Source organism: Ictidomys tridecemlineatus, chromosome 5 (assembly GCF_052094955.1).
Source record: "Ictidomys tridecemlineatus isolate mIctTri1 chromosome 5, mIctTri1.hap1, whole genome shotgun sequence".
Classification (NCBI taxonomy): Eukaryota; Metazoa; Chordata; class Mammalia; order Rodentia; family Sciuridae; genus Ictidomys; species Ictidomys tridecemlineatus.
Genome location: NC_135481.1, coordinates 145655883 through 145672324, shown reverse-complemented (window position 1 = coordinate 145672324; position 16442 = coordinate 145655883). Strand labels below are relative to the sequence as shown.

The 16442-nt window shown below is 37.7% G+C and overlaps 1 protein-coding gene across 2 annotated transcripts in view; it reads left to right on the top strand.

Annotated features, from left to right (window-relative positions):
• The window catches only part of LOC144378023 (uncharacterized), a 107226-nt gene extending 91038 nt beyond the window's left edge, over positions 1 to 16188 (top strand). The window contains exons 4-5 of one of the 2 annotated variants that reach the window (XR_013439475.1): positions 1042 to 1318; positions 15805 to 16188. Coding sequence is in view for 1 of the 2 variants with exons in the window: in XM_078051241.1 (XP_077907367.1) it covers positions 1042 to 1131; positions 15805 to 15840 (126 nt within the window). In the remaining variant the exon portion in view is untranslated. The remainder of the gene's footprint in view (positions 1 to 1041; positions 1319 to 15804) is intronic. The other variant, XM_078051241.1, reaches the window with a different exon arrangement.
• The last annotated feature ends 254 nt before the right edge of the window (positions 16189 to 16442 follow it).

Below are 16442 nucleotides of genomic sequence, written 5' to 3'. Positions count from 1 at the left end.
TTTATTATTTTCATTTAATTCATTCCTTTATTCCTATTCTCAAATACCCCCCACTGTTCCACAGACCTTTAACAATACAAAGAAATTATAATTAAAAAAGAAATTTATGTCCATGTGCATAAGGTATTGCATATATGTATATATAATATATATATATATGTGTGTGTGTGTGTGTATATTTGTGTGTGTGTGTGTGTGTGTATGACTTTATAGTAGCTTAAATGACAAACTGCTCCTTTGTGACTCTCTTCTAATCAACTTTTTATCTTGTTTGGATGAAATTTTTCCTGATGTGGCCAATTTTTGCTTTCTGCAGAGCATCTAATGATTTTGTTTCTATCCAAATCTATTAAATAATAATGTTTATAGTTTTGAAAAGGATGAATTTGCTTCGTCAGGTCAGACAATAAGGTTTAGTTCAAAGAATGCATGTAGAGAAATTGAATTCATTAATAAGCAAAGAGTACCTGTGAAAAATATAAACTTACAACAGCCTTCAAATAGTAGTAAAGAATTAGAAGCCTGTTCATATTTTTTCATTCCATACACTCATAGCTTTTCTACAATAGAATTGACAATTGGATCTTTCATCCCATACAACTCCCAAATCTGATGTTTTTCAACTAAGTCCAAGTGAACAAATATATTTTTGTCCTCTATCTACATTCTCACCTTTTGTTTGCCACTTAAAAAAAAAAAAAGAAAGAAAAAAAAAGTGATTTATATAGTGCCCAAGTTTATTTCTTGAGCTAATATCTGTCTATCCAAAACATACATAATTAGCTTCAAATACATGCCAGAAATTGTATGCGGCATGAAAAATACAGCAGTGAATATATCTGTCTCACCTAGGCCTTGCCTTCTATTCGGAAGAGACAAAAACAAGGAAACAAATATTGATGTAAATACAAATACTCATATAAGAGATTCAAGAAGTAATTTGTTGTGAAAGAAATAAAGCAGGACGTGACAGACTGTGGCAGCTACTTAGGATACATGTGTCAGGAGGTGACTCTACAGCTTGCTTTCCTTACCTTGCAGGAAACTGTAAATGAGAATGCCAGAAGAAAAAGATGGGCAACTGCAAAGGTCCAAGCAGAAGGTGTTGGTGGCATAAGCAGGGTATCAAAGGTAAAAAGAAGAGGTAGCCAGCTCTGGCCGTATGTCTCCCAAGGACCCAACAAGATTGGCTTACTGCTTGAAAATGAGAGAAAGAAGTCCAAGAAAACGCCAAGATTTTTTCATTTTTTTAGACCAATTCTTGTAGAATATTAGAATAGAGAAGACTGTGAGGGGAGGAATTTGTGAGGTCCAGGAGGTAAGCCCTGAGTTTCTATTTGGACTTGCCAGGTTTGCAATATCCCTGAGATAAAATGATAGATCTGTGAAATACGTGAGAGTGGGTGGAGTGAGTGTGAGGGAGAGTATAGATGACACTCAGCTTTCTGCTTCAATGACCCTGGTGAGCAAAGATGCCATATATTGTACTGTAGCTACAGCTAGAAAAGAAGGGTTGGGCCAAGGGCCAATAGGACCAGTTCAGAGGTCACATTGATATAAAGCTGAAGCCCTGAAAGACATGCAGCCTGGAAATAACAGATGGGGTACCAATCTCATGAAGATGACAACAGCACTCATGAGAGTGGATAACAGCCTCAAGTCACTGCCTTATGTCCCTTCTTGTCTCTTTAGAGCCATCTTCTCTGAGAAAGTTGTAAATACTCATATTTTCTATCTCCTACCCTTCAGCTTGTTCCTTGATCCACTGTATGAATATGAGGATGACTAATATTTATTCACTTGGCAAAGCAAATTTTTAGCACAACACGAAGTTGCTAAATTTTTTTTAGTTCTAATGTTGGGTCTCAGACTATTTTATAGTCTTAATTACTCCTTTCTTTTCCTTTGATTTTCACAAAACAATAGTCTCCTAATTCTCTTCTTGCTCTGAATCTCTTCTGCTCATCAACCCCTACCTAGTATTTAATATTTAAATCTCCATCCAGTGCTACTTCTTATCTCTATTTTATGTGCCTAAACAATTTCATGGAAGGGCATTGCCTCAATTATTGGGAACCTAAATGTTAATGGTTGACAGTTATAGATATGCATCCAAAGACCTCTTCCTACCTTTAAATCCAAATAGGTAACTCTCTTCTCTTCCTGTGCATTTGAATAGCCTAATATTGTTTGAAGCTGGTGTGTAGAGTTCAATCTCTTTTCAGTGTTAGCTGAATGTTCAGTGAAGGACTCTACCATGCAGCCATTTCTGCAATTCTAGAATTTTCTTCTGATTTTCCAGACTTTGTCTCCCAAACTGTCCAATCCGTTGGCCATTTCTTAACATATTACTATGCATACTTGACCAGTCCATTTATTTGTTTATATCTCTATTACCATTCCCAAACCTCTATTGCTCTTTCCTGCAGTACTGTTTTGTACAGACCATTATTCTCACAAAAGCCCACATAATCTTTTCAAAGACTAAATCTCATCTGTCATCCCTCTGCTTAACACAATTGAAAGATTTCTGCCACTCATAAAGAAAGACAAACATCTTGAGGATGACACTGTGTGGTTGGCATTGCATGTCTTTCCTGCAGCATTGCCACTTCCCTCTTCTTCATTTGTAGGTCCAGGGACTGTCTTTCTGGACCTCTAATGAACTGCTCTTCTTCCTACACTGGGTCTTTATATGCTGGTCCATCTGTATATAATCCTCCCTCCAATCCTTTCTAGCTTTCTCTATCCTTTAGATGTTAAGCTCAAACCACAAGTACTTCAGGAAAACATTTCTTAGAATCCCCTCATCTCCCATTTAGGTCATATTTCTTTATTATCTCTTCCCACAGATCCATTTTCCTGTCTCAGTACACATTTTATTTTGTCTCTAGCTGTCTTTAAATGCTCATCACTGTTTATTGGATGAAGCTCTATCTGCTCCACTAGAGGGAAGGCTCTGTTAAAATAGAGAAGTCTGATGTTCTTGCTTACTTCTGAATTCCAAGCACTCATGCAATGCTTAGCACACAGTATGACAGTATGTGCACATTAAACATCTGTTGAATGAATGAAGGAGTAAGCAATTTTTTTAAAAAGAGAAAAAAAAGTTTATTTTTTTCAACATGAATAAGTGCTTTCTGAATTTTGGGGGTATTCCATAAAATAATTATTATAAAAAGAAATTAGTTTTTGAGGATATTGTGTTAACATTGACTACCAAAAATACATGTGATGGCTTCAATCTCCTCTAAAGTAAGATCTGGCACAAGTTCCGTGAGCTGTAGAAACCAGTGGGAACATCAGCAAAGCATTTGACACAATGTGGCCTGTGTACCTTTTTTCTCACCTCAGAGGTCAGACCTACTGGGCTTAACTCCACCCTCTCCCCTGCATCCTGTGCTTAGAGGTACCCCTGAGATTCTTGGTGCTAACTTTTAGATCTTAAAGGCAACATTCCAAGTTTTTAGGTTTCATCTGGATGAATTATACGGTTTCAAGAACTGGAAGAAAGATGCTATTATTTCATAATATTGAAAGGTGACTTCTGTATATACCTTCTCCTGTGGAGCTGCAAGAGTAAATGTATTGGGTTATCCTGGAGTAAAAATGATGAAATTTCCTTGTTTAGAAAATTCTTAAACCAAGCGTTTCTTAAACCAAGATTGAATGACTAAAGGGTATAACATATTGCCACATAGAGAAAAAAAAGTGATTGATTACATAAAGAATCCATGTAGGGGGCTGGGATTGTGGCTCAGCGGTAGAGCGCTCACCTAGCACAGGCAGGACCCGGGTTCGATTCTCAGCACCACATAAAAAAATAAAGGCATTGTGTTGAGTCCATCTACAAAAAAGTTTCCCTCTCTCTCTTAAAAAAAAAAAGAATTCATGTAAACCTCAAAGGACTTGAATTCTGTATTTGTTCAGAGTATATATTCTAAGCCCATTTCTCAGATTATTCTATCCTCAGAAATTTTCTGTTGAATAAGGCCTTATATTATGCCCATTGATACAGATAGAAAATGAAGTTTCAAGAGGTTAAAAACTGTACCCAACTAGTACACAGAATTACCAAGGGGGAAACTGAACCCAGTGCCCCAAGTTTAATCTACAATGTCACTCAAGAGAAATAAAAGGGAGATAATGAGCAGGAAGATAACTTGTAAGCACAAGGACTTCCTGAAAAGGCAGAGGGATGCGATTGACTGCCACTGAATTTAAAGTCAGAAATAAAATGATTTTGAGGATTTACTCAAATCTTCATTAGTTTTTAATTACTCACTTAGGCTTGGAAGGTAACTTTTCTCAAATGTAAAATGGGACTAATAATCTCCTTATTTCAAGAGTGTATCGAAGATGACCACATGACCTAATTGCATCACATAACACCTGTGACATCACCAAATCTTGGCTCATTACTTTTCAAATGGCAACAACATTATTTAAGGAGAAAGTGCTTTTAAGTATTACATAGGTATACATACACACACACACACACACACACACATATATATATGTATACAGGCAGACAGAAAGACTTATTTTAAAGAATAAACTGCAACTTTAAATTTCAACATCATTACTAGACATGGCACACTTCTTTCCTCCTTGCCCAAAGAGAGAGCTGAATTCCCCAGGCATTTGGCCATCTGTGAATTTTAAACCTTCTGCAACACATTCACAAGTCCAGTCTTTTTTGTCCCCAAAGCCCACTCTCTCTGCTTGAAGTGGGCAGGCAGGCTGCATGCACAGCCCTGCAGAATGGAGGGTTCAATGTAGCTACAGGAAAGCAGCCTGTAGAAACACTTAGGGAGAAAGCATTAAGTCCAATCTTGAAAATTAATGTTAACTTCAGATGTTCAGATTTGAGTGGGGAAGGCTCTGGTCTACTTCAGACAGGATCCAGTTATCTCACTTAATAACACAGTTGTAAATCTGAATAAAATTAAAAAGAGATCAAACCCTGTAGACAAATGCTTTGGCTAAATGCCCTCTCTTGTGATCTGAATACCAACTACTGTGTTGTATAGTCATTTATAAAGGGGCTTGGAGGTAGGCAATAGTGGGGGGAAAGGGTCATTAATTTCAGCCCACCCAGAAAGGTGTTAACTATGCCCCATCCTTCTGGCTAGATGATAATTAAGCCGCCTCCTTTGTGCCTCCCCAGAGGAGGTACATATACTGTATTACTCTACAACACAGTTAGTACAGTGCAATTGCAGTGAATCAAATCTTGTTTATCCTAAGGATGGGGCGGGCTCACCCAGCTAGGGGTTTTATTTTTAATTGGGGTTCACAGCACAGTGAACACCCTCTTAGCTGAAAATTCTGGATGGCTCTGGGGCACATTTGATTAACTCTCTCCATGCCAGTGCCTACCACCACTCTCCGGGATTTCTAAATGCCACTCACAAAAACACTTCCTCCCTCAAAAGGCCTAGCCCACTTCTCACGTGACAGAAATTCTCTCAATTCTTTCTGAAGAGCTTGTAATATCTGCAGGAAACTATTTGATTAGTCTTCACATATTACCTTTGTGCCTTTGGTTCATAAATCGATTGTTAGATGCTAAGACTATGTTAAGTCTTTTTCACATTCATTTTGCACATTATGATCCTGAGCCCTGGAGATGCTTAAAGGACTTGTCCAGTGTAGGAATTCAGTTAATTGGAAAGCAAAGAGTAGGTTCTTCCCATGCAATGTGGGCTGAGCTAATGTGATTTCTGCCCTGACGACTGCCAAGCAGTTATATTTTGAGAGAATGGAAAAGTGTGTCATGGATTTCATTTAATATTGGCTGAAGTCATAGGCTGGCCACTTGGCAGTTACCAGGTGGATATCTTTTGGAACTGTTAGGTGATATTTCCGTTGATCTCAGGAAATATGAAATGTAACAGCAAATCAGGAGCATCACGGAGAGGAGACCTTTGCTTTGTAGATCTAGGGTGTCACATGGTACACATAAGCCTCAAGGTCCTGTTTATTAAGTGACTCATAGGCAATGTACTGGAATGGGAAGAACATGGGCTTTGAAATCATATCTGATTCAATTAACCTCTCTGTGATTCAGTTGCATCATAAATAAAATAAGGGTAAAATATAAATTTTAACACTTGCAATGATAACTCAAATAAAAAAAAAATGAATGGAAAATGCCTGGCACCCAGCAGGTCCTCAGTACACACATTTATCTGTGTCTAGTTCTCTTTTCTGAACAGTAAGGGCTGCATCTCACCCCTTACTTGTCTGCAAGCATTTTGCAGGCAGGGGTATGACAGATTCATCTCTGATGTTCTCTGGTGAGAAACTCAATGAATGTACATTGAATTAATGCAAGTATTCTAAATGGTATCTAAGTGGTGTTTCATGGAGAGGGAGACATATCCCAAACACACACTGCATTGTGGGTGATAATCCAAGCCCAAGGCAGGGTGTCCATCTGCTTTTTAAGCAGCATATAATGAGTTATTTTTTTTTTCCAGAGTCTGGAAGTTGAAGTGACTAGTTGGCAAAGGAGTGAGGACTGTTCACCAGGGTGGAAGGGTTAGGGTCAGGAAAGATAGTGGAGGCGATCCAAGGATGTGGGTGGATCAAAACAATTGAGTCATTTTTCTCTGAAGAGAAAAGTAAGAAAAATTTTGGAGGAAGGCATGATTGTTGAGGTGAATACAAAATAAAATGAGCCTCACTTGTGCTATGGCAAGAAATGTGTGGTTTATATACAAGCAGTGTCATGTTCTGCATCTCAGGAAGAAAATGGTCTGAAAGCACCCAAGGAAGAGTGGATTGACTGGCAATAAATTCCCTCCATCCATATTTCTCACTAGGTTCAGAGAGTGTCCCTTAGAAATGACTCTGAGTTCTCCGAGACTGCAGTAGATGACCTCTAGAAAACACACCATCCCACTCCCACTTCCCTTTCAATCAAACCAGCACACATCTCCTTTTGTCCCCTTTGAAATTGGAATTTACATCAGTTTACATTAGGAAAAAAAAAGATTATAAGAAAAAGCAGATGATCAAATTATTCTGGAAGTGAATAAAGATTTTTAAACCTCACCTCAAAGATGATAAAGCTTAAATTCTCAGTTTGGCAATTTAAAAAAAAATGAAATTCTTTAATCTACCTGGCAGATTTCAAAATATGCCCATTTGAGCAAAAACATCAACAACCACAAAATCTCTGAGGAGACCCAGTGAGAAAGCTAATTCAAATCCCGGGGCCAGCACTTCTTTTGGTGGCATGCTACCTGACACTGGACATTAATATTTCAGATTCCAGAGAGGAACTTGTGTGTCCCACAGCAAGACTGCGGCCAGGCATCCATTTGCCCTGTGCTGAAGAAAGGGCATACTTGGAAAAGGGGAAAGGAAGGGTCTGCCTGAAGGCAAGCTCAAATTTTAATTGGCACTAAACAAAAGGAAGAATTATATGTAGGTCAAATCAGAGCTTGGAAGAAATTAGCAGAGATAAATGTAAAAGAAATTTCTGTATTGTTTTTAAGAAATAAGATGCAATCACCATGCTCCTCTGAGAGAAGATGTTATCCGTCCTAAGAGCAATGTGACTTATTTCTTTTAAAATGCACATGACAATAACTTCTCCAGTTCTAATAAAGTGCAGCAACAGAAAGAGCACAAGGACAGTGAATATTCAGAGTAAGAATAAGAATTAACTTAGACATATTGAAATCTCTCTACTTTATTCAGCAATACAGTCTCTGCAAGTCCTGTCCATGCATGCAAATATCATTAAGTCTGGGTCTAATCTTGTCCCCAGATAAGCAGAAAGAATGGTTGTTCATGTATCTAATGTAGACACTGACTGTCATGCTGCTCAACCCAGATGCAGCCTCTGTTTGCAGGACTGATCTGAGCTGAATCTGAGCCAGAGAGAAAAAACACCTCACATTTTATGAAGTTTTCTGTTTTATTTTTCTTACTTATAAAAGTGAGCTTTGTATTCAGCTTCATAGTCTCTGGAACTAGCACAAAGCAGAGAATTGAATGGTTTTTTAAGCACTGTTTTTTTTTTTTATTGTGGCAAACTATGCAGAACAAAAAAAATTTACCATTTTAACTGTTTTTAAGAATACAGATCAGCGGCATTAAGTGTGTTCACATTGTTTTGCAACCATTGATCGCCAGGAAGTTTTTATCTTCCCAAAGTGAAATTGAACCTATTTAACAATAACTTTCCATTCCCGCCCAACAACCCCTGATAACCACTATTCTCCTTTCTGTGTCTTTGAAGTTTGCTACTCTAGGTACCTGATATAAGCAGAATCATACAGTATTTGGCACTCTGTGGCTACTTCACTCAGGATGGCTTCTTTGAGGTTTATCCATGTGCAGCCTATCTCCGAATTTTCTTCCTTTTCAAAGGCAGAAAAACAACCTATATGCTACATTTTACTTATTGATTCATACAGCAATGGGCATTTGAATTACAAAACATGTCTCCTGAATAAATGAATGAATGAATGGATAAATGGATGAGTGAAAAAAATTGCTAGGCAAGTAAATGAATGAAGTGGAAATAATTCTACACTTTGGAGGAAAACAATCAGATCAAGGCCCTGTATGGCTCTGTAATCTTAAGTAGAGGACTTTGTTTCCCTAAAACTTATTTTTTTCATTTGTAAGGAAGGGAAGGGATTAAATTAGAAAGCTAACCAGCACATAGTGACCCTGCTTCTGCCAGAGGATAGGGGGAGCTGGGGTGATAGACACTTGCACTGAGGTGAAGGAAGATACAGCATGAGGTGAGGACATTGTATGAATCTACCACAATCACTACAATACACTTGGCCCTCTTTTCAACCTATGTTACCCACCCAGAGAAGAGAAGTAAATTGTGCACAGTTTTTATAAAAATAAATTTTCATTCATCAAAACCATGCATAGCAATATTTGTTTGGTATCTGGTCATGCTGTGCTTGTAAAAATGAGCTTAGGTGAATATATCCCAAACTCCTGGATCTGTATTTCTGGGGTAATTCTTGCAATTATGTCACCTCCTGTCTTACTCCAGAAAAGTCAAAGAGAACAGTCAAAGTGTACATGACAAAACTGTCATACAAGGGAGTCCCCTGATACCACTCTGTCTGCTCACAAATGAGCATTTGTCCAGCCTTGTGGATATGTGTGCCTGAGGAAGATGTTCTCTTTGAAGCCTAAATCTGTGTCTATTTGGACGACCATAGCTGATTGTCTTTCCCTCTTGTCCCCCGAGAGCTCTCCATTAATTGAGGAGGAAGCTAAAGTATGCCCCCATTTTCTCTCCTGTGACTCAACATGGCCCCTTGCTCCCAAGTACGATGGACAAGTCAAGTACTTTGGGCTTGGTTTCCAATCAGCCTGAGCACCTCTGAGAAAGGCAAAAGAGCCAGCTACCTCAGTTTCCAAATATGTCAAACGAAGTACCAGCCTTTTGTGCAACAAGTGCCCCACTGTAAGCAGATGAAAGATGCTCTGAGATCGGCCATATTTCTTTTTATTATTACTTTGTCATCAATGATCACCAAAGCCCTCAAGTGTTTGATGTGGTTGCCTAGAAGCAGCAGTTCTCAGCAGTCCCTGCTTGAAAGGGGTCGACAGTATGTAAGTGGTTAACCCTTGCCCTGCTGAGCGGCCCAATGTGATCACACACATATAAACATTTTCTCCGTGCTGGCGAGCAGAGACAAGTAGCTATTTGTTTCCTCGGGGGTGCTGTGCACACGATGAGCTCCACCTGAAAAATCGAAGCCTTGCAGGTATTATAGGTGAAAATCCCATGAAGAATATTAAACTGGAGCTACCGACCTCATCTTGGCTCACGGAACCTGTGTGCACAGTTTTAAAAACAGGTCCTATGTTTTTGAAAGTCTGGTTAATGGTCCTCACTTGCAAATTACTACTTATTTGGGTAGTGACCAAAGGTGTCACTGTCATTTCAATCCTTCTACACTCAGAAAGTAGAATACTTGAAATTCAGCATCACTCCTTCCTGTTGCATGAACTAGAGCCCGAGCATTGTAAATATTTCTGTTTCTAAATGTCCCATGGTCCCTAAGACTAAATAGCTCATGGTTCATCTTTCTTTCTTTCTTTTTCTTTTTTTTTTAAACAAATACAATCGATATCTAAAATAAAATTTTAAAAAATCGTCCACCCTGCTTTCGCTCACAGTACAAGATTCTTGCATTTTTCCTCCCTTCTGAATTAACTAGAAATGACTTAGTTGAGATCATTTTATTTTTCTAATTTATCTAAAACAAATTAAAGAAATAAGAACAGTTATAAGGGTTGCAAAAGAATTAACAAACCAGAGAGCAAATTCACTATGCTTAAGACAGATAAAATATTGAACTTCAGAGATCTGAGGGTGGAAGATGTGAAAATATATATATATATATATATATATATATATATATATATATATATATATATATATATATATATATATATTTAAATTCTCTTTTAGATTTTGCATCCTAATGTTGAAAATGAAATATTCAGATATTTGGGGGTGGATGATTTTCAGAGAAAAAGGTTTATAATTTAGTAATTGGAGAAATAAAAGATGCCTTTCCAACCTGGCATTAAAAATCTCTAATAAAATAGGGAAAATGAAGGTCTAAGATGACAGTCTTTATCAAAGTGTTTATAGAGACATTATATGTTCCCGTAATTGTTTAGGCCAGTGAATTAATGAATCCTCCCTGTAAGTCTCCATTTGAAATGATTTTGATGGTGTCTGCTGCTCGGCTGCTCTGGAAAAGCCTGTTGTCTGCAGCTCCGGAGAAGGGCCTTGAACCCTGCCATTCAATCCCTTTCAGCCCATCAGCTGAGTCTAATTGCCAGAAAGCACAGGAGACCCCTGAGCCTGATTGTTCCCCGACCTCCTTTGAGGTTTGGAGGCATGAAAAGCAAAAGGGAAAAAAAGCTCCCTTTTGATCTTCTGTTTCTTTCTCTCTCCCTCTCCCTCTCCCTCTCTCTTCCTTTTTTTGTCTGCCCACTCCTACTCTAAGAATGACACATTTCTTTATAAGGCTTCTTCTCCTTCTTATAAGGACAATAATTAATAAGGCCTTTATAAAATGAGGCTTGAATTGGTGTCACCTCAGGGGTGGTCTGGGGCTCTGAAGTGAAACCTCGGTGGGCCCGGGCCTTGTCTGGCCTCTGCACAGGTCAGGTTTAAATACCCTGACCCCAATTTTCAGTCTCTTTCCCTAATGAGGCGATTCGCACAAGGATACAAAATTATAGGAGGAGAGAGAAAAGACAAAAGGGCCAAGGTGTAGTTGACATCACACTGGCCACATTTTATTATTATCTTTGTGCCTGTGACATCACAGCTGTGTATGTCCTTACAGCAAAGCACTCTCCCTCGGTTCCTATGGTGAGCTTTAGAGAATGACTTCACAGACCCCAGCGAGCTGCCTGCCGCTTGACAAGCTCAGAAAGGAGTGGCCCTGGCAGAGCGAGTGACCAGTTGCCATCCCCTTCTCCAGCTACATGAGTATTACCAGAGGGGCTTTCTAAATTTCTGCACCACCAGTTTCCGTCAATCGCTTGGATAAAATGGCATTATTTGTGTCCATATAATTTTGCAGGACTTACCGTGTTGACATCAAGAGTTTAAAACATTCTACTGTGCGTGTTATCTGTCCTAAATCTGGCTAAAAGCAGGCTGTCTCTGAATGGCGCAGGATGAGAATACAGCCTCTTGCAGAAACGTCTAAGAGGCTTTTAAAATAACTGAGTAACCTTAGTAAATTGTCGCAGAGTCACTAATAGGGAAGAAGACCTGATGAATTCTATCTTTTTGGCTCAAACATTTTTTTTAATAAACTGCAAAAATGATGGGTTTTGAGGGAAAGAAAGACAGCCAGTAAATTGGGGGTTTTTAAAGGAATTATAAAGAAAAGTCTCTTTCTCCTGTTCAATGTGACTTCTTATTGCATTTAATACATTTCTATCAATTATTGAAAGGTTCTCTGTTCAGAAAAAAATTAAAAATAGAAAAAAAATCTCACAGAAAACGTATACTTAAGTCCCAAAGGCAAAAGAAGTATACTGAATTCAGAAGAAAAATGTGTTGCAAAATAAATATTGTCAACACAATTATACAAATGAAATGGGATTCTTTCATTTGAAAATAATGTTTTTGTTTTTTGTTAAATGGATAGATCTGTTTAATTTCTGCTTATAAAGAATGGTATCAGATGCCAGCAAAATAATCACCCTCCCAAAAGGATCACTACACACTGACTTTATATAAATATAGGTAATTAAATAAAGACCACTGTGTCTGAATAATGAAGAAAGAAAATGCATCATAATGGCAGATTTTATTATGGCATGGCTGATCCTTAATAACATTTATCTAATAGGAAATGCAGGCTAGCCAACTCTGGTCAAATCGGTTTCATCTCAGAATTTTGTTCACGGTTACCACAATGGTATAGAAATTATTACAAACATGTCAAATAGCTCAATAAGGAGGTGACTTTAGAGAAAAATGAATATAAAATGGTAAAAGAGGGAGCTTTTTAAAAAAGAGAGACAGAGGTTTCTGCGTCCCAGGTGAGTGAACTCTTGCCTTCCTTCTGAGTAGATGGATTCATGTAAAAAGTTTCTGCCAGTGAGCACAGTCACGTGTGATACTTCTGAATCAAACACATTCTGCTAAGACAAGATTCTCAGGAACATTTGTCCTTTGGTGTGACAACTGACCATATTTAAAGTGATGATGCATAGTTGACCTGAATCTCTTTAGAGCCACATGTGTCATTCCACAAACAGCTTGGACAAGAAATTGATCTTAGCTGTTTCAAATCATGGAAATTTTAGGACTGTTTGTTACTGCAGCATAACCTATATATCCTGACTGATATAGAACAAATCCACCACACAATTGAGTTAAGCTAGAAGATACTACCTCATATTGAAAGGGAAACAGATAACCAAAAATTGGGATGCATTATGTAGGTTAGTTTTCCTTGCAGCTTGGCATTGTTAATTACCATTGAAAACCATATGAGCATGTGTGAAGACTAAACATGTCAATTAATCAAGTTCTTCTTGGCTATATATAGGTTATGCAATTAAACTAGAGTATGGAGAAATGTGAAAGAACAATAAATGAAAAATATAACAACCTATGTTCCTCAAAGAATCATTTTGATTTTAGGAAATACTGTAAGTGAGGTTCCAAATGCATTTATCTGATAAACAATATAACCGTTTGTTTAATAAACTAGAATTCAAGGATGCCAAATTTAAATGTTTGAACCAGATTAGTTAGGTGATGTATATTTATGAATGATGAAACAGGGAAAGCATAAAACATTAAAGACAGGTAATGTCCACATCAGCTGGGAAGATCTTCCATTGAAATGAATAACAATAATAAAAGTAATAATAATAATAATGTAATTCAACAATGAACAGACCATGCCTTTGGCTAAATTTAATCTTCTGATACTAGTTTTCTACCCCAAGGCTGTGATGTCTTTGAACTGAAAGTGTTTTCTTTATACATCAAATATACATCACAGAATCCTTCATCAAAACAACTTCTTACTATAAAATTGTAAGATTATGTTATAGTATAAAGATTTCCATGATTGGAGATTAGTTTTGGCCAGTGATAGTAACCAAAAATGATAGTTTCAAACAAATTTCTGTCAGACCCCAACTTAAATTCCGGCTCTGCCGCCTACTTCTAGTGTGATTGTAGCCACATACGTAAACCTTTGATCTCCACTTTTCTCCTGTGTAATGGTGGAGAGTAGTGGAGTTAAGGCACTACCTTGTAACAGCCATACAATTGAAAAGTGAGTGTAAATAGATGAAGAGTCAGCGCTCACCATTAGATCAAAGTTTTGGGTTCATGGCTTACAGACTGCCAGTGAGCAAGAGTCAGGGATGTGAACAGATGCAAGTGAAAAAGAATCCCTAAGAGCCAGAATTAGTTTCAGCTACACATAAAGAAGAGAGCAATCTGGAACCCAGGCAGCTGAGGACAACAGTTTATTACCAGTGGCACTCCTATGTCTTATGAATTGGAAAAAAATTGCCCTGCTGATGGAAAACTCAAGTTTTTAGGATCACAATAGATTGCCCATAACCTCAACATCTAGAAAAGGAGGACTTTTCAAAAATCAACCTCCCTTTTCTGTTCTTTCTTCATGCACATAGCAACTGGAAGGCAGCTTGACCTTTGGCCTTATTAGTCAGGCAACAACCCAGTGAGTCACCAGCTGCACCCTGAGAGTCTACATGTAATCACACCATATTTGCTTCATTATCATGAACCATTCTATTCATCCCCAGCTATTCATCAATATCACAACATTAGTTACTATTTTGAGGCCATAATACAGTTCACTAAAATGATTAGGAGTTTTAAAAATAATGTTTTCAGAATGACTCTTTCCCCTAGTGTATTTGTAGGATGTATCCACTTTCATGATTTGTTTAACGTTCGAAGTGACCACTAGTTTCCTAATTGGAGAACTGACTTCTCAAATTTGATTTGATTTTTCAATATAATCAATGATAGATAAGACAGATCACTGGATTTCCAACTTAATAGCTTCTCAAACTGGATATATTAATCACCCAGGGATATCATTAAAATACAGATACTGATTCAGTAGCTGTGGGTGAAGTCTGGAATTTGGCATTTCTAGCCAAAGCCCCAGTGATGGTGATACCACTTGACCACAGACCAACCACACAGGGAACAGTAGGAGCTTAGATTGGTTTCTCAACATTTTCAATTTTATTTACCAAAACTGCATGATTCAATAACTAATCCACCTTACAAGATTTTCAGGGGTATAAATACAAATTAAAATGTGCCTCACTTAAAAATGGATATCAAGAAGGTAAAACATAAAACCTAAAATTATTGAACCTGGGAACACCTTTGATCTGATAATTCAGGAAAGAACTGTGTAACAAGTTGTTTTAGACATTGAAGAGGTTTTTGAGGGTGGTTCTTACTACAAAAAAATACCCACAAAACTTTCTAACTGTCGTTTTAATTGTTCTCTTCACAAATGCTAAACAGGGAAAAAGCAAAATATTCTTTAAAAAATGAAGCTGTTATCCCTGCAGGATCCAAAAGTGAGGGCTGCATTTCCTCACTAGCTAATATCTCAGAGACCAATGCAGGTTATAAGTGACCATTCACCTCTGCACAAAGACCTGTGGTGACAACTCACAACAGTGATGAAGAAATTGAAAATCCTACTTGTAAGAATCAACATGGGGTCAAGTGGCCAACACTGTATATAGCACTAAAGATCAGAAATGGCTTGAGACAGAAAAGCAGGTCAAAATATTGACAGGTCAAATCAATGAATGAAGGGATTGTTGAAATGCACATCCACAACTCTCTGCTTGAACATCTGAGAGCTCGATGTATTCAGGAATGCAAAATATTCAGATTTTAAAAGTGTCTGGTAGCCCCAGGAAGTCAGCCAATTTTTTCCCCTTCATTATGTAACCAACATTTCTTACATAAATGTATCCATAGTCACTCAAATAGGATAAAGTGAGATAATTATTAGTCTTATGGTGATGCCAGGTCAAGGTTTGTCAAAAATAAATTTTGGAGAAACAGAACTTGGTTTTGGAACTTTTTCAATTTTGAAATTGCAGATGGAGTATTGTAAATCTCCACTAGTTGTGGCAGGCATGATGATGATTATTAGACTCATCAACATTACAGAAACATTTCATAGACAAATTGTAAACTTTTTCACCCAATCTCTTTATTAATGCTTAAGTCCTGATTTCAAGGTGCTGCATCTTGTTGAGGCCTGTGTCCATCAATGAACCCAGGAAAGCTGCCATGATTGCATGAAAGTGATTCCTTCTGTGAATGAGCCCCGTCAAGTGGTGACAAAGGCCCCTGAACATTCTTCCCTAAGATTGAAGAGCTCACGTATTCCTTCCCTCTGTAAACTCCTGAGTACCCTGGGTGTGGAAGAAGATCCTGCAACCAAAAAGTATCTGCTCTTCCCTGACAGAAAGGAATGTATTTCCCGGTCAACCACTTGGATGAGGAAAGTTTCATTTCTACATGTAACTTGACTGAGGCAGACTTTAAATTTTATATAATGGGAAGAGTGTTTTTAAGAAGCTCATTTGTCTTTACTACCATAAACTCATATCTCAAACATACTATTTCAATCTCCTGTATTTGAAAGAAATTCACTAATTTTTATCTGAAAATTCCAAAACATCTACTGATGCATTTTATAACTTTGTCTGGCTTATTATTTTAAATTAACATCCTTTTATTTAATTCATTCTGCGATGTGTTCTACTTTGCAATTTTGAATGTATTTTGTAGCTTATAGAAGCTAAGATTTAGACTCACATCTTTGGGTACGCTAGTGTGTGTGTGTGTGTGTGTGTGTGTGTGTGTGTGTGTG